General features: G+C 35.1%; 2 protein-coding genes across 2 annotated transcripts; one reads left to right on the top strand and one right to left on the bottom strand.

Moving 5' to 3' along the window:
- The first annotated feature begins 249 nt into the window (after positions 1 to 249).
- On the top strand, positions 250 to 11,942 carry LOC142625829 (nodulation receptor kinase-like). The gene is made up of 15 exons (XM_075799554.1): positions 250 to 723; positions 1,422 to 1,950; positions 5,187 to 5,656; positions 5,767 to 5,917; positions 6,088 to 6,174; positions 6,468 to 6,536; positions 7,668 to 7,739; positions 7,864 to 7,929; positions 8,011 to 8,180; positions 8,625 to 8,851; positions 9,196 to 9,322; positions 9,400 to 9,468; positions 10,243 to 10,432; positions 10,936 to 11,068; positions 11,333 to 11,942. Exons 2-15 carry the CDS (start codon positions 1,745 to 1,747, stop codon positions 11,681 to 11,683), a joined length of 2,388 nt encoding a protein of 795 aa, XP_075655669.1. The 5' UTR covers positions 250 to 723; positions 1,422 to 1,744; the 3' UTR covers positions 11,684 to 11,942.
- Positions 11,943 to 14,243: 2,301 nt separating this feature from the next.
- On the bottom strand, positions 14,244 to 15,580 carry LOC142625830 (protein BRICK 1). Its single transcript, XM_075799555.1, has 2 exons — positions 15,219 to 15,580; positions 14,244 to 14,539 (listed from the first exon to the last, which is right to left on the bottom strand). The coding sequence occupies exons 1-2, from the start codon at positions 15,349 to 15,351 to the stop codon at positions 14,415 to 14,417; spliced, it is 258 nt and encodes an 85-aa protein (XP_075655670.1). The 5' UTR covers positions 15,352 to 15,580; the 3' UTR covers positions 14,244 to 14,414.
- Between the last annotated feature and the right edge of the window lie 3,330 nt (positions 15,581 to 18,910).

The following is an 18,910-nucleotide window of genomic DNA, read 5'->3' as shown; positions in this document are numbered from 1 at the left end:
AAAATAAGAGAAGTCACTAACTATTTCCATGATGTTTCATCCATGGTAACAGACAAAGAGAGGGACAAAGATGAGCCGATGAAGAGTCGCTCCTGCTCATTATTTTAAGCCATATTAGTTCAATATAGTTAATTAACCCCAACCAACATTAGAAAACGACATATATTATATAATCAATAATTAAACATTGCATTACCAAAGAGATTAATTAAACACTAAAATGCTAATCATATTTGAATTATTCTATAACAAAGCCCTCTCATCTTCCTGCCTTAGCTCCATTGATTCCTACACTTGAAGTCAAACCCATGTTGCCAAGTCTCTTCTCTAGTACCCTTCTATCCTTCTGATGCTCTTTTGTCGCAGCGGCTCTATAATGATTCTTTTGTGAAAATAAAAACAACTTTTGGACTTTGCTTGTTAGAACGTGGGAGCTAGCTTTGGCAAAGAAGCTTTGTTTATTATCTGGATTATTGGAAATCTGAAGAATTTGGAAAGTTGTTCAAAACCATGGAGCGTCCATGTAAGAAAATTTTGTGATCATGGATTTAAGAAAGAGTTTGTTTGGTAGTTGGTGGAGAAAAAGCTGGTTGATCATATCATGACCCGATGGAACAACTTTATTTTAAGATAAGAAGATGATGGAGGGATCGGATAGTTGGATTTTGAGACTGGTTGCGTGTTTCCTTTTCTTACTTGTTCAATCAACTTGTGCACAAGAAGGTTAGTATATATATATTTAAACGTGTTTTTTTTAGATCATCAATGATGCTATATATGACTGATTTATTGACAAGGGTTTCTTTTAATATTTTCATAGGATTCTATATAAGTATTAAGTTTGTTGAAAGTTAATCATCCAGTTTTCATTTAAAAGTTAAATCCATAAGATCTGGGTATTTTTCTTTTTTGAATGAAAGAGATTTGGGTTAAGATTTAGGTATAGGGAGAATGATCCATATATCTAATAATAAGCTACAAAAGTTCATATAGGCCAGGTAGCAAGTCAAACTGCAAAAATTGTGACATATATATATCCTGTATTTAGTGAGTGGAAAAAAAATGCATGTGTAGTCCATTGAAATAATTGGAAAGGTCGATCTTGTGAATTGATGAAGATCAATTACTGATGGATTATGCAAGGGATCATGAGCTCAAGGCTGTTAGCTGCTAGATCCATGTGATAATAGTTTTGATAATTACCGAGGCATATTGACTTAGCAAAGATAGGGAACTATATTTAGAAGAAATTTATAATTTTTAGTTGCATATTGAGGTTGTATAAGATGTGGCCTTAACAAAGACAATTTGCATTGAGCTATACATAATTAACGTTTTGGTAAAATTACTTTTTATATGTTCTAGTTATTCCAAGTTAACCCAATATATAAACCCTTTTGTTTTAATGTAACTTCATGCAGGATTTGTGAGCTTAGCTTGCTGCGCAGATTCAAACTTTATAGACCAAAATATAAGTTGGAGCCCAGATGATAGCTGGTTCCCTGATAGAACAGGTTGCCAAAATGAAACCAAGGCAGCTGTAAATAATGATCAGGGCTATAATAAAACCCGAGTATTCAACATACCTGATTTGCCAGATTCGGGGAAGAGATGTTATAATTTAACCACAGTCAAGGATCAAGACTATCTAGTTAGGGGTACATTTCTTTATGGTGATCTACTAAGCACAAATCCTAATAATTCCTTCAATGTTTTGGTTGGTGTTACCCCAATAAGTTGAGTCATGAGCTCGTTGGACATGACAGTGGAGGGGATTTTTAGAGCTACTGAGGATCATATAGACTTTTGCTTAGAGAAGGATATCGGAAATCCTTACATTTCAAAAGTTGAACTAAGGCCACTGAAAATTTCGGAATATCTGCAGGAGTCTTCTTCTACCGTCTTGAAATTGGTTAGTAGAGTAGATGTGGGGGGCACAGGGGCCATCAGGTATGCTTCTACTTCCTTTGAAGCCGGTCTATAAAGAAAATAAGAAAAAGACATGTTTAGTGCACAGTACTTAATATAAAAAAAAACTTAGGTACTTCGGGAGCATTGCTTCCTCGTCTCACATGAGGGGTGGATCTTATATGTGGATCCCATCTCTCATGTGAAAAAAGGAAGCATTGCTCCTAGAGCATGTAATAATTGCTCACTTAATACATACATAGTACACACATTCTCCAAAAACAAGAAAAACTGTTTCATGAAGCATGAGATCTTTTCATGAAGCAATTTCTCTTATTTTTGGAAAGCGTACTATGTGAGTAAGTGTGTGCCCACAATATACACTTTCCAATAAATAAATAAAAAATGATCATTAAGGACTATAATATAAGCTTCAAAGAGATGTGTTATAAAATAACAATTATGTCATTCATTAAATATATACATCATCTTTACAATGTATGGCTCAATCTTATAACCTTGTGAAATTTATGCATTATAAAAATAAAAATAAAAAACATATATCCAATACATAGAAATTTTTTCTCATAGTCAAAATCAAAACCCTTATTATAAGTATATTAACAAGTTGTGACATGAAGTCTGCATGGTTACTATTCACCTTCTTGAAGAGTTGGTTTTGCAACTTAAAAAAATATATAAGCACAGACAGTTAGGTCTGCTTTTATGAAATTATAGAATGCAATGCCTTTTTGAAAACCATCATTTCTTTTAAAAAAATATGTATCGTTCCCTATTCCTAACTAGTCCATATATACATTGGATGTCCTCAAATCTAGTTCATTATATATATACAGCATACCCTTCCTAGGGTTTAGACTCTTATTGATCACCTCTATTATCAATTATTTCTTTACTCAAACTAGCCCTCAAACTCTGAAATCCAACATTGCTATTTGTCGGTGTAACTTATCGATATACATCCACTTAATACACTAGCATTCTTACTAACTCTACAACTACCTCTTCCATTTTCACTGTATCACCGTCAACACCACCAGCTCTCATATATATAGTTGTCACTGTCATTAATTTACAGTTGCAAAAGTTGCTACCACTCCCACACTGCAATCACCACTCTGCTATCATATTGTAATATTAATTTATTTTACGATACTAGTATTATATGCGAATATGGAAAGAACAAACTTAATTTAGAGCATTCTTATCAAGTATTCTAAAAAATTTAGCATTTACCATCTCAAAACCCAATTTTATAACATATAACACACCACTTTACAATACAACATATATCAAAACTTCTATTTTTTTTACCATTTCATTTAAATATTGTTTCTTTATTATTTTTCAATAATTTTTTATTTTTTCTCTCGCCTTTGTCTCTCTCTTTCTCACAGCACCGCCGGCGCCACACTACCAACAGTCACCACAAAACCCACCACCCACAACCACCACAAAATCCAATAGCAATAGTCACAGCCACCTCCGCCACAGCACTACCAGCATCAACCTCCACTGTAGCAACCAAAATCCACCACACCAAAAAAAAAATTAATGGCCCAGCCACTACCTTCCTCTTCCAAATCACAAATCAACCACCATCACAATCACAAAACCCAGATCGGTGAGAAGAAAGAAGAAAGAAAGAGAGGCAAACCCATCACGCCGGCGAGCAAAAAACACACACACACACAAACCCACCACGACAAACCTCCACCAAAGCAAACTCATCACGCCGATCCACTGCACCACCACCCACTATGACCCAGACCCACAACCTAGAGACCCACGCCGATCACAATCCAAAGTCACAAACCCACAACCCATAGACCCACGCCCACGCCGATCACAATCTGAAATCACAAACCCACAACCCAGAGACCTAGACCCACGCCCACGCCAATCACAATCCGAAACCACAAACCCACAACCAAACCCACGCCAATCATAATTCAAAATCACAAATTTACAACCCACAAAATCAAATCACCCCGCCGCCAAGCTCTACCTCCATATTGACGGCAACACTCTGAAGGCATTTGGGTTTTGATGTTCCTAACTGACGAACCGTGGAGGGGAGGAGCTCAAACCATGAACCTGAGAGAAACAAAGAAGCTATAGGAAAGAGAGAAAAGGAAAGTGAGAGAGGAGAGAGAAGAAAGAAAGGAAAAATAAAAAACAAATACACGCACAGTTACCGTTGGAATAAAAAAATATTTTTTGGTTTAAGATTTGTGCTACAGTGAGGTTGTATTGATACAATCTCACTATAGCAGTATCTCAAAATTTTTGAGATTTGAAATGTTTGATGAAGTTGGTTTTTTGGTGTTTTGGGGTTAAATTTTAGCATTTATACCATTTGCCCATCTTAATAAGAATGCTCTCAGGTGCTTCACGACAGAAACAGTAAGCAGTGGATTGCATTGTGATGTTTTCTTGCCTACTACGGCTTTTTAGTGTCCTCAGCAAGAAAAGAGTATTTTTAATTAGGCCAAGTGACTGTGTGTATTGTTTGGATTAATTATAGAATTCAGTTTTTTTTTTTTAAATCTATATAATATTCGTAGATTCCAAAAATAAAATCTTCTGCCATCAAATAATGAATATACCTATATATATATATATATACAAAAAATCATTTTTATTGTCATCAAATAATGAATATGCCTACACAAAAAATAAGTTCATTGATGTCTTGGATGGATGGTAAATAATAATTATTATAGAGTAGGCATAGGTTCAATCTTATCATATCTAAAAATACCTTTTATATATATATATATATATATATATATATATATATATATATATATATATATATATATATATATATATTTAAGTCTTACTTGTTCTAAGTACAATTTTTTTTTACCCAACTTATTTTTACAAATAAATTAAAAAAATTAACAATAAGTCATCGCAAATGGATAGTAAACCTAGTCACAATAACCCACACAAATTGGAAATCTCAACAACATTGTCAACCCTAAAATTGATTTCACTATACACAAATTGCCACCCCCACCAAGCAAAGCCAAGCCGCTACCTGAAAGAAACAAAAATAGAGATATGAATAATGAAATAAAATTTAAATAGAGTAGAGAAAGAAAAGTGATTTCTTAAGGTAAACCCTTTTTCATCTTTGCCTCCTAAAAAAAAAAGAGCGACTCCCATTTCCTTTTGCCTATTTTGTAGTGCTTGTCACCTAGACCAAATGTCCAGTTCATGTGCCTATGCTTGACATTTGCAAATTTCAGGTACCCACATGACGAAAGTGACAGAATTTGGCAACCAAGTACAAATTCAACAGCCACCATAACATCATCCTTCTCTGTTAATGTTACCAACTACACTGCTACTAATGTGAATGCACCTCTACGAGTCCTACAAACAGCTCTAGACGATTCTGAGCGATTGGAGTTCCACGAAGACCTCGACAAAGTGGACAGTGGGTACCGTGTGTTCCTCTACTTCCTTGAGCTCAATGAGAATGTTAAACCTGGGCAAAGAATGTTTGATATTTACATTAACAATTTAAGGATAATGAGGACCTTTGATATATTGGCTAATGGGTCTAATTATAGGGAGGTGGTTTGGGATTTTATGGCAAATGGGTCTCTTAATTTGACCTTGAGCAAGGCCTCTGGGTCTGCATTTGGGCCCATTTGCAATGCCTATGAGATCTTGCAGCGCATAACATGGGTTCAAGAGACTAACCAAAAGGATGGTGAGTTCAGTTTACCAAATTTAAGTTCAAGTGCACCCACGAGGCATGAGTTCAGTTTACCAAATATAACTAACCAAGTCCTCCATTAACAATTTTTTTTTGGTCTTCAGTGGAAGTGATTTCAAAGGCAAGGAATGAGTTGTTGGTATATAATCAAGCCAATAAACTGTTGGATACTTGGTCTGGAGACCCATGTGTTCCACATACCTGGCTTGGTTTGTTTTGTGAGACCTATAATGGTTCAATTATCATCACTGATGTGTAAGTCCAGTTCATTTTATCCTTCCTTTAAATGTGTTACTTCTTAATAGGTTCAATTGCATGTGCTTATGTTCACCTATATTTATCTCTAGTTGTATTGGTGCCATTTTGGGGCTATTTTGTTGAATGGGTAATGATTTAGTATTGTTCAATATCACACTTTCTTTCAGGAATCTTTCTTCCAGGAATCTTTCTTCAAGTAAACTTAAAGGGTTAATACCTCCCAGCATCACTGAACTGGCCAACATAATAACACTGTAGGAATCAAACTACTGTCCTCTATTGAATTGTCATTTTCTCCTTTTTTCTTGAGTAGCTAGGATTGTGATTATTTAATATAGGTCCAGTTAATGTGTGCCCTTAAGGCATATAGTAACAATCTATTTTAGGAAACTTTTTATGAAAAATTGAAAAAATTGTCAAATCAGTTAATTATTTTTTTCATTTTTCCATAAAAAGTTTTTTAAACTGGTTTACTAACATATGTTCTTAGGGCATACATTAGTAAATCCTATTTAATATATTGATTTAATTTGTTTGTGATAAGCAGGAATCTGAGCAACAATCACTTCAATGGCACTATCCCAGAATTTCATCCTTACTCCATGTTGACATCAGTGTAAATATTTATTTAATCAATTCGTGTTAGTTATTATTATTCATGATAGCCTTCAAATCCTCTAAATTTTGATAATATGACATTATTTACATATATAGATGAATTTATGAAAAATTATTAGGTATTCTTAAAGTATAGTAACGTGGCACTCCTCTCAGACAAATAGTGGATACAACATAAATTTAATTGATAGAACTCATAATTATATAAAGGAAAGAGTATCATGTCGTTGTACTCCCAAAATACTGGATAATTACTCATTTAAGAAATGTATAAGAACTGCTAAGCCCGCAATGATTATAGAGTGATGGGACATCCCATTTTCCCTTGAGCTTGGTGATATATCAATCTATTGACATATAATGTTAATCATTTTTACATCAGATTCTGATAAATTTGTCCCAGAAGTTATACTAGGGAGGATTCTTTGTAGGTGTGAGGGTGTGAGCTAGATGGGTAGCCTCCAGGTCCGGCTTCCCAACTATGGAACTTTCTTATACAAAATTGCATATTAGCTTACCATAGAGACTAAGCTTCATAGCGTTGCGCTCTACTTACTCTGCAAGCTATAGAAATTATTATAGGTGGATCGAGTGTGTCACTTTAGATTCTATGGGGGGTGTTGGGTATCATAATACTGCACCCATTCTACTGATGCTTTGAAAGTACCATATGTTTTCTATTTAAGACTTGCCGACAACATTACCCAGTGTGCTCGTAAAATTTCCAGTAGACAGTTTATAGATAGCAATATCATATCACATTGACATATGCCAACGTCTACAGACGGGCATAAAATATGTTATTGCTCTATACAGTCATTACCTTTAGACAGTTATCGTCTTTCTTTTTATCTACAAGTATAGTGGTTAATCATCTGATTCATATCCTGAGGGTCTGTCAAAATTGACTTTTCATTTCCAAAACGAGTGCAATGTGGATGTGCTAGCCCTAGACCCGAACAAATATTTTGAGACCACTAGCTCAATTTTTTTAGATGTTCTACAGATCTCTTCTCATTTCTTCCTTCACTTAGATTCTAATTAGTATCATGAGTAATTTTCTTAATTGAAGTATTGCACATCAGAAATATCATGTTTCACTCATTCATTGATTTATAATAATTACCAGGGATATAAGCAACAATGAACTGGTGGGGCAGATTCCAGAATCTCTTACCTCACTGCCATATTTGAAATTCCTGTAAGTTTTCTTTTGAAAGTATTATTGTGCCATATATAAACTAGTATATGTCTGTTAAATTTTAAACTGATTCCTGTTTATGAAACATACTTCCATTGATTCAGTAATTATGTGCTTGCTCCAGATTTTTTGGATGCAATTCCCAGTTAGACAAAGGGCATAGCTTCAAAAGCTCAACACTTAATACAGAGTATGAATTCTATTATCTATAAAATGAAAAAATGGATGTGTGGAAGAATGGGAAATCTGAAATTTGGAATCTATTTTTCAGCGACGGAAAATGTGATACTGGAAAAAATATATCAGCAATTCTCATTGGCACTGTTGCATGTGGATCCTTCCTACTTACTGTTGTGGTTGGAATCATTTTGGTTTGTGTTTATAGAAGAAAGACGAGGCCTCAAGGAAGATTTGATGGGAAACGACGCCAAATGGTTGAGAGTAAGTCAACTAATCTATTCTCCACCCATTGATCTCTGAAATCTTGTTGGGAGAATATACATAAACTGATAAAAGCATGAAAGAAGATCTAAAGCACAAATGAAGATCTTATCCTCTAAATACATAAATGAAATCTTATCCTCTTAGTAGGAAGACATCAGCACAGATGAGAATTAAGAATTATCATCTAAACCCCAAGGGGATGACTACAAAACAATAGATTTATTATACCCTCCATATAGATGATGAATCCATATGGAAGGAAATTGTCTTCCTGGTGGTGCACAACAACCGCTATTTTACTATGCTTTCATAATTCACTCAATAGTATGGACAATAGATAGTGTCAATCAGGTGATTACATAACTACTTGAGGCCAATTTCAGCTGTATATTTAGCTTTGTCAATTGCGTTCATCTCAACAAATTCTCCCAAAATATACAGACGTAGTTATTTTCCTGCCCAGCAAAGATGATATGAGTATAAAGTCGATATCTATTGAGCCATTTACCCTAGAGCACATAGAGACCATCACCAAGAAGTACAAAACATTGATAGGTGAAGGAGGATTTGGGTCTGTTTACCGCGGCACTATCCTTGATGGCCAAGAGGTGGCAGTGAAGGTTCGGTCAGCCATGTCCACTCAGGGTACTCGGGAATTTGAGAATGAGGTAATAATCTATTTTATGTATTAGAAAGTTGTATCATAACATGTTATATCTTTAAAGTTAAACAGGATTGAATAATTTTCCGCATAAGTGCAAAGTATTCAATCTCTTGCCTACCCCCCGCCCCAATAAAAAATAAAAATAAAAAACCCTGAACTTCTGGTAACAAACTGCATTAATTTTTATCAATAAAATGAATAAATGGAATCTATTTATTTTTTGTTTTGTTATTATTTCTTTTTCCGCAAACACTATTCAACCAAAAATTTTCATTATTTCCCTTTTTATCCAGAAGTATGACTTGCTTTAAAAATGTGTCCACTGACAACTCTAATGATGTATGACAGCTAAACCTGCTTTCAGAGATTCGGCATGAGAACCTAGTGCCTCTTCTGGGTTATTGTAGCGAAAAGGACCAACAAATTCTTGTTTATCCTTTCATGTCTAATGGCTCTCTACAAGATCGCCTCTATGGTACTTATTACAGCCTTGACTATTCTGACTGATATCAATTGATATTCAACAATGTCTAATCACTAGTTTGTTCCCAGGGGAACCAGCAAAAAGAAAATTTCTGGACTGGCCAACCAGACTTTCTAGTGCTCTAGGTGCTGCTAGAGGCAAGTATAATGGGTTTTCAGTTTTATTATTTTATTGCTCTAATTCACAAGTAAAGAGAAGCTGTAAAGGAAATCTTAATGCACAGAGAAGCTAAGGAAAACTTGATTAATATGCTACATGCCACAATATCTTAAGTACTTGATGTTGCTACAGGATGAAATTCCTAGCAAGTAGTACTTATTATGAGATACTCTACTGTGTTATACCTACTAGAGGAAAGGAAATGATGGAGAAGTGGTACCCCAATTAAGTATTCTACAGTTACTTTTGCAAAAAAGATGATAAATCCATGACATGATGACAAGTTAACACAGCTTCAGAGTAAACCAATACAGTGACATATTTGTCAAGAAAAAAAAAAAAAAAAAGGTAGGGAAACTTTGTCCAGTCTTACTGACTGAGCTGATTGAAAGAATTATCGTGAAAATTGAGCAATGATTCAATAACAGTTTTGGTTCATGGGTGGGCAACATATGGCATTTTGATGTTAGAGGCATTTCCAAAGCATTGCTTATTAATTGGTTGCATTGGATGGATTAAAAGATACAATAAAGAACAAAGATGGGAATGACCTATTGTGAACTAATGATCCATTACTTTTTCTGGAATTGGTGTATATGGATGAAAATGGAATTTCCAATGTCGTTGCTTCCCAAAATTTCTTCACTTGATTGGCTTTCCTTTGGTTGTTTTGGTTGATTTAACTGTTTTTATTTTCTTTCCTCCCCCCGCCCCCCCAACAACATGTTTGAATGAGTATTTTCATTATTCAGGTTTGACCTATCTTCACACATTTCCTAGACGTAACATAATACATAGGGATGTGAAATCAAGTAATATACTTTTGGACCATAGTATGTGTGCAAAGGTTGCAGACTTTGGTTTTTCAAAATATGCTCCTCAGGTAGGGGACAGTAATGCATCTCTGGAAGTGAGGGGGACAGCTGGTTACCTAGATCCAGAGTAAGCATGTGTTTGGATTGAAATGAAAAAATATATAATTATTTTACTATTTAGCTTATTTTTGCTACTATTTATGAGCCCTACTGTACTTTTTGGTACTATTCATGGACCTCACTGTACTATTTTAACTAACTTTTATCTTTATCTACAGTACTTTCAGCAATCAGTTTTCAATTTCAGTAAAATAAGCGGTATCCGAACAGACCTAAGTCTGAATGTTTTTCTTAGAATTGTTTCTATATAAAACATTCAAACCTTGTTTACTTCTGTCTCTATGAGCAACAGATTTTTTTTTTCACTTAATCAATGATCATCAATAATTTAATCTTCTTCATGAATATATGCATACCTAAGTTTTCTGGAATCTTAAGTAGATCTTAACTGCCCAAGCATCCAACATTGTTCCATTTCACCTTGAAGTTGGTTTTATGTATCAAAGAGAGTTAACTATAGCCATGGAAATTTTAATGTGGCCTTCCTTATGTTTTGAATCTATCATTCAGGTACTATACAACACAGCAACTATCAGCAAAGAGTGATGTCTTCAGCTTTGGTGTGGTTCTACTTGAGATTGTAAGTGGTCGAGAGCCGCTCAACATACAGAGGCCACGAAACGAATGGAGCCTGGTTGAATGGGTACAGTCCAATTTCATGTTTTCTAGCTTCTGATAATTTGATGACTATAATCTTGCCCTTTTAGAAGTCACATATATGAATCAATGACCTATAGTGTTACACGCTTACACTACTTTCACACTGCATGATGCCTAAAGATTACAACCTACATGGAATTTGAGAATTTCTACTTCACATCTGTCCCTAGAGATCAAAAATATCCTAGAGGGCTGGTTGACCTATTAATTGAGGACTAACTCTGACAGTGGAACACTTTGCATGCAGGCAAAGTCCTATTTTAGAGAGTCAAGGATTGATGAAATCGTGGATCCTGGCATTAAGGGAGGGTACCATGCAGAGGCAATGTGGAGAGTAATGGAGGTGGCATTATCATGTATTGAATCCTATGCTGCTTATCGACCATGCATGATTGACATAATCCGGGAGCTGGAGGATGCTTTGATTATAGAAAACAATGCATCTGAATACATGAAATCCATAGACAGTCTGACAACATCCAACTCTAATCGCTTCTCTCTCATCTTAGATAAAAGGATCCTCATACCACCCATTTCGACTCCAACAGAAACATCGCCTATTATGACACAAGCCCTGTCCCCTCCACAGCCAAGATAGTAAAATGGGTTAATGTGAGATGTTTCATCAATATGTGAAAGATGGAACTTTCTTTTTTTCTTTTACCCATTTTCAACAGATATTGATATGTGAATAATGAATCATTCTAGTCATGTCATATGATAGATGATAGTAGAGAAAAAGGGGATAATCCCACAATACTCTCTTCAAATTAGGCATTTGGTTGCTTTTTCAATTTTCTTTAAATTAAAATATCAAGGAATTCAATTTATGCCAAAATACAACTGAGGAATATAGTATGGGCATTCCATTGCATTATTTTTCCATTAGAACTACTTAATTAAGATTTTTTTTTTTTTATCAGTAAGAATGTAAGAATTCTTAAAAGATTAAAAAAAATGCAGTATGCAGGAAGTATACTACATAACAGTACAGACACAAAAGAAAAATAGAATCCGCATACAAAAAAGCTATCTTGCATGGACAGAAGATCAAAAGTAGGCTCAGGGGTGATGGAACGAGCCTTATGCCCTACAGAAAATCGTGCCTAGTAACTGCAACTTGAGAAGGCGAACCAAAGATTCTTTATCTTCAAAAACACACGAATTCCTTTTCTCTCCAAATGATCCACATTTAGCACGAGAGAACTGAACTCTACACCAGCAGCATGTCCTTGACTGTAAGGCCATTCCAGCATAACAACAACTCGCCCACCCTTTGAGGCATCACTGATTCTACCCCTAAAAGGCTCAGAAAACCCCATAACTCCCTAGCCACCCAACAATGTAGAAATAGATAATCAATGGACTCCCCGTATGTCCTGCACAAACTACACCATGGAATGACAATACCCCATCTTTGTAGATCATCAGTTGTCAAAATCTTGCCCTCCATTGTTACCCACATGTTAAAACAAACTCGAGGCAATGCCTTAACTTAGTCAAGATAATTTGCCAAAATTAAATGCATTGCTAGTCTTGGGAGTCAGACGCCAACTATTCATGCAACAACAGCCTTGTTAAGCATCTCGTTGAGCTTAAGAATTGATAAATTAATGAGGGTCCACCACTATTACAACATTTTTTCTAAATAAGATATTGCTGGTGACGAAACTCAGTCAACTTTTTATGAATAAGACAATTTGATTTATGAAGGAAACTACATGTGCAAATACATGCATAGGAAGAACTCTTCAAGACAAATGAGTGATCAGATTCAGTAAAGGTCATCCACAACAATTTACTGGGCTGGTTAATGGAGTAAGTAACATCTGCCCTGTACATAAGAATACCTCTTAAAAGTTAAAAGTAATCCCTGAAATTTAGACAACTTAAATTACAATTTGCATTAGTAGCCCATGACCATTAACCAGAATGTTTATGTAGGAAGAGTTTTAGCCCTTTAATAGATGCCACTGCTCATAAAAACGATGCAGAAAAAATATACCATTCAGCAGTTGGCTATCATGATGGTTGTTGGTAAATGATAATTAGATGAATCAGATTAATCAACAGTCTACCTATGTGAAACATGTTGCATCTACCTACCCACAAAAAGAGAAACTTGTTGCCATATAACCAAAAAAACCTCAAAACCAAGTCCAAGTGAATGAAAAGATATTATATGTTAGCTGTAGCTGAGTCTCAACAAAAAAAAAAAAAAGAGCTGTAGCTATTCGTACAAGAAAATCCCAATACTTCTGGAAACTGAATGATTAAAGAACTTAAAGCAGCAAACAAAATGCTGATATTATGAATCCACTTTACATGACAAGTTAGATGGTTGAGGTTAGGCAATAGACAATAGAAGATCAAGTTATGAGTCCCATAAAGGTGGAAAAAATTACACGCAAGAGGAGCGAATTATAAGCAATGAAGGTTGACACCATTGTTCAACTAAAAACCCAAAGGACTCAGCCCCTCCCCCTCCCTCTATCTATCCAATGGATGGGAGGGCAGAGGCAAGTGGTGTCCCCTCTAGTCAAGAATTGGGGCCTCTCAATTTAATTGCAAGAGTAATATGGCTCATTATAAAAGAGTTACAAGGACAAGAAAACCAAAAAGAACATGTTGTAGACAGAGTGGTGCATGAATAACCATAGACTAGTCTTAAATATTTGTGAAACCAGTATGAATACTGATTTTGCTAAACTCAATTACAAACAATTCCATATTTCTTTTTTAAATTGGTAAGTCACACACACAATGAACCTTGAATCTACAACTTCACACTCTGCCATATTGTTGCAAGGGAATGAGGTGCCATTTGAAGTAGAGCTCATTGTCACATGTATATACAGTATACACCTAGTTCGCTATTAAAAACCATCCACATGATATTGAATTTTCTTAATTAGTGACCTCAGCCAGATAAATCTGCACCATCGATAGATTCTAAAGTTGAAAAAACTTGAACATAACATTCACTGTATAAAGAAGCTTAAGCCTATGGGTTAGGCTCAATTATGTTACGTTAATCACTACTCTTGTCATCATAATCCAATGTGAGAGTTCACTGCTTAACTTACCACTCCACTCAAACGTGAATATTCCAACAAAAGCATGTAATGTGCCCAAAGAAGCTAAATCACAATCACAAATTTTCTACTGCCTCAAACAAATCCATGATATTAGCAAGAGAACATACTAATACATTAGAGTTTCACACAATATTACAAGCCAAGAAATCTGTTCACATTCACAATACAGACAAGAGAAGAGTGTGCTTACAGAGAAGCCGTATCACAACAAGAAGGACAACAATAACATTATCATGTAGCAAAAAGAGATGGGTTGGCTGATGCTGTTCCCACTTGGACTTCAAGGAGTTCTAGACGACACTCCAGCGTATCAAGCTTCTCATTCAGTGACGCCAGTTTGCTCTTCGTTGTAGCCTCTGAAATGAGTAAAAAAGAAGCACAATATAAGTGAAAAATAGAACACCACCACCAAAACCCAAAAACTGATACTTTATGTTGCAACAACCATGTGGGATATCCGGGAAAAACTAGACTCAGAAAGCTTTAGATAGAATTAGAAGCACAATATAAATGAAAAATATAACACCACCACCAAAACCCAATAATTGATACTTTGTGATGTAACCAACCATGTAGGAATTCCAGAAAAAATGTAACTGGGCCCAGAAAGCTTTAGATTGAATTAGATGCACAATATAAGTGAAAAATGTGACACCATCAACAAAACCCAAAAACTGATTCTTTATGTTGCAACAACCATGTAGAATTTCCCAAAAAAATAAAACTAGACTCAGAAAGCTTAGATAGAATTAGAAGAACAATATAAGTGAAAATTGTGACACCACCACCAAAACCCAAAAAGAAACTAATTCTTTATGTTGTAACAACCATGTGGGAATTTCGAAAAAAACTAGACCCAGAAAGCTCAAATAGAATTAGAAACAAAATGGGTTTGTTGGCATTCATTTCATTGATGCAATCAAAGAAGGTAGTATCGAATGAATTAAAACAAACCCCAGATCAGCAAATTCAGCTAAAACAATGAAAACAGTACAAAAAAAAGAAGGTAGTTCAACAAGGAAAAGAGAGTGGTACCGAATTGGACTAGGAAATCGAAGAGGCGGCGAACATTGAGAGAAATGTGAGAGATGAATTCACGGTTTTCCCAATCAGCTTGCACGGCTATACCTACGTTCACTGCATTTGTTATCCCTCCTGCTCTTGCCATTTTTCAGTTATAGGTGCTGCCTCTGTTGATACGAATATGATTATGAATTTATGGGTTTTTGGGGTCAGGCTTTCAGAGATCTAATCAAGGCTGATGTAGTTGGTTAGTAATGGGTACAGTCTAAACAACCAAATTCAACAGCTGGGGTGATCTTGTTGGTTTATGGTATTGGTATTGGTATTGGTATGGTATGTTTCTGATTGTGAAAAATGTTGAAGTTTAGTTTGACTTGTTTTTACTTAAAATAAACTTCATCTCTAATATTTCTACTTTCAAGCCAAGTAGTCATAATTACCGTTACTTCCCTTTTTTTTCTTTTTTTCTTTTTTCTTTTTGGTCTTTAAAGTTTAAAGGCCCAAAACTCCCTTTTAACTTTTGTTTTTTCGTAACATTTTTTATACATATGAATTCAAGGACAAACTTAGCTACAGTCTCCGTATCTTATTTAAGTGATGTTTTTTAGGTTTTTTTTTAAAAAAATTCAGTCATGTAACTATATTTAACTAAAATACACTTTCATCACATAAGAAAAAAGTCATATGGTTGAATTTTAAGAAAATAATCTAAGGAACTGCACTTAAGTACTATATTTAAGTTTTGTCTTAAATTCAATAATTAGAATAGTGAGGAAGGGAATTCTTTTTTTTTTTTTTTTGTTGAAAAGAATCAAAACATAAAGAAATGAAAGATATGTCATTGAATTACAAGGATCTTTTTAACTCTATTATTAAAAACAAGTTTAAGATCTATATATTTTAATAAATCAGATTTAAGATAATTACTCTTAACACAAATTTGTCTTTTTTTTTCATTTTTAAATAAGTACACCGAAATGGACCTAGTGTACTAAAATGCTACGATTATGTGGTTTAATAGGAGCGTAACTGTAAGGACCTCCGAATCTAGCAGCCCAAACCCACTTAAAGCAATGGGTTTGGACAATTCAACCTCAGCCCAAACCAATAAATTTGTAAAAGAGGGAAACAAACAACAAGAGAGAGCTTTGCCCGAGGATGAGAATAAGGAAGAAAGGCTTGGTTTTATAAAATATGTAGGCAAATGTCTTAATGCAAGCTCGTCCAAGAAAGCCAATATTACACTAAAAAATACATTGTTCACTCTCTTTTCTCAATGTTCTTGCTCTAACTCCCCTTTTTCTGATATTTCTGTCTGGACCCTCTCTCTGGAAATTCTCTTCTTTTATATACTATCCCCCTCTTCACATCTTGACCCCCCATCTTTACCTAACCAAATTCTCATTGTGACACCTGTCCCTTTAAACATCTGATGAAGGTAATAGAAGAAGCTACTAAACTTTGAATTACACTGTTCAAGTCACTTCCTCATCAATGCAGCTGATACAGCTATTGCCCACCATTTAATGCAGAGGTAACAGGCTACTTCTTGCTAGAAACTTCCCCTACCCTTCATGATTCTCTCTTTTCAACCAATCTTACCCACCTAAAACTCCTAAGAATCTTTTGTTTGTTCTCCTCTTCTCCTCTGATGAATTCCCTCCTCGGGTAGGTGGTGCCCCAACACCAGCGCTAACAGTTCACCAATCCCTTCCTTGGTCCTCGGGCTCCCACAGTAACAATAATAAATGTTAAGCTTCTAGCCTTTAGATATTAATAGAATATAGTAATTCTTTTGCTCTCTTTTACATCCACAAGTACTTCCCCTCTTTTTCTCTAGTAATTGGCATCTAAAATTTTCTTTTTTGTTTAAATTTAAATTTGGATAATTGTGTTGATTTTAATGACTTTCTTTTTTGTTCTAACAATTTATCAAAAAGCATAACAATATTCTCTAATCTTTTATATATATATAAACCATGGTGGGATTAATTTTTTAGGAAAATGTTTTTTTAAGTCTAAATTTGTCATAGTCAAGCAAGTAAACTTAGACTTTAATATTCAAAAATAAGAAAAACATTATCAATATTTTTCTTCTATAATATTTATGGAGATAATAGTTTTGAACAAAAGACATAATATTAATTATAAACTTATTTAATTTATGTATTTAATAGGATGCTAAGTTAGACTTATTAATAGTATAAATATAATTTAATAAATATGAGTAATTTATGAAATTTGACTAAAATATTATTTCAGTTTACTAGCTTATCATCTTATACCAAATTATAAATTAGTGATGTTCACGAGTCGGTCTGGGTTGGGTTTGTGCCTAACTTAGAATCAACTCGATCACTTTGGGTCTCCCATATCTAGACACGCCACAGACCACAAGTAAAAGGAGTCTATTCAGGTAGTCGAACCTCCTCGAGTACCAGTCAGTTCTTGATTAGAGTTAAGCTAGGCAAAACTCTGCCAAATCTCGTCGAAATCCGTTGGATCTAGCCTAGATTTGGTGAGATCTGGTTGGATCTCAACTAGATCTCGACGAATCTTGAAGAGATCAGGCCAAATCTCAAAGAGATCTCACTAGATCTTGACAAATTGGACAAAAAAAACTAGCAAACCACATGTCTTGACAGAGAACAACGATTTTTCAATGTGTAAAAGGTCAGGTTGATTGAAGATTAGATTTTCATGCTCAAACCCACCAACCGAGCCATCGATCTTAGGTGATGGGGGGCAAAGACCCGCCATCGACCTGAACCAGCATTAGGTCAGCCGGTTTTTGGACCCCTATTATAAATTACAAATTCAAGGGTTCTATTACTTGTAGTCACCTAATAGATGAATAGGAGCATTGTTAGTGCTTTCTTGTATAATCTTATGTAATCACCGTTACAATGGATAAAAAGCATACCCTGAGTAGTTGCAATAGCATACTTTTTTTTACAATGAAAATTGCAATAGCATACTAGAGCTCCCTTAAAGACACTCAAAAATCAAAACTTAAGCAATCTAACATACATCCATCCCTTTTTTAGGGGCGCCCGTTTGGGGGGGGGGGGGGGGGGGGGGGTTGTTGACTGTTGACAATATCCCTATTTTATTGTTCCATTCTCTTTTTTTTAGGCCAAAAAATTTTTTCATATAAAACTTCATAATTCCTAAACCAAGCGGGTACTAAATTTCCCAATAAAAGATAAATCCATTGGTGGGCTTATGATGGATTACAAAATGTCCTGCTTGTTACAATCCCGTTTAGCAAGAGCATCCGTTGCTCTGTTAGTTTCCCTATAGCTTGAGGAAAGTTGGAGAATAGTGCTGCATTCCACCACAATATGTTGTACCAGTCAACTAGGGGTATAGTTGCTAGAAACAGGGTTCACAACTTTCTTAGCATCTATTTCCCCCGCAAGCTATGATCAATCAATCAATATTCTGCATCTACACTGGTCACTATACCGCTCTAAAAAAACCCTGGACCCAAGCACCCTCTACATTTCAAACGAGGCCTCTAGCTCTAGTCACAAATTCTAAAAGGATGATCCATTTGCTACATGCGGTTTGAACCATATTTGAAAAACATGAGCATGAGCTCATGGAGAGGTACGTGAGGAGGAAAGAAAGTGGAATTCAATAACCTTCCTAATGCACTCCTCATGGATTTTTTTAGTTTGGCAATTCTGATTGAAAAACAA

This window comes from Castanea sativa, chromosome 2 (genome assembly GCF_040712315.1).
Source record: "Castanea sativa cultivar Marrone di Chiusa Pesio chromosome 2, ASM4071231v1".
NCBI lineage: Eukaryota > Viridiplantae > Streptophyta > Magnoliopsida > Fagales > Fagaceae > Castanea > Castanea sativa.
Note: the sequence above shows the minus strand (reverse complement) of the source record. Positions and strands in the feature narration are given on the sequence as shown.

Coding starts and splice junctions, on each gene's coding strand:
- LOC142625829 (XM_075799554.1), top strand. CDS start 1,745: ATGAGCTCGTTGGACATGACAGTGGAGGGGATTTTTAGAGCTACTGAG. Junction 5,918..6,087: donor TCAATTATCATCACTGATGT/GTAAGTCCAGTT, acceptor ACTTTCTTTCAG/GAATCTTTCTTCCAGGAATC. Junction 6,537..7,667: donor TACTCCATGTTGACATCAGT/GTAAATATTTAT, acceptor AATAATTACCAG/GGATATAAGCAACAATGAAC.
- LOC142625830 (XM_075799555.1), bottom strand. CDS start 15,351: ATGGCAAGAGCAGGAGGGATAACAAATGCAGTGAACGTAGGTATAGCC. Junction 14,540..15,218: donor CGATTTCCTAGTCCAATTCG/GTACCACTCTCT, acceptor TACTCATTTCAG/AGGCTACAACGAAGAGCAAA.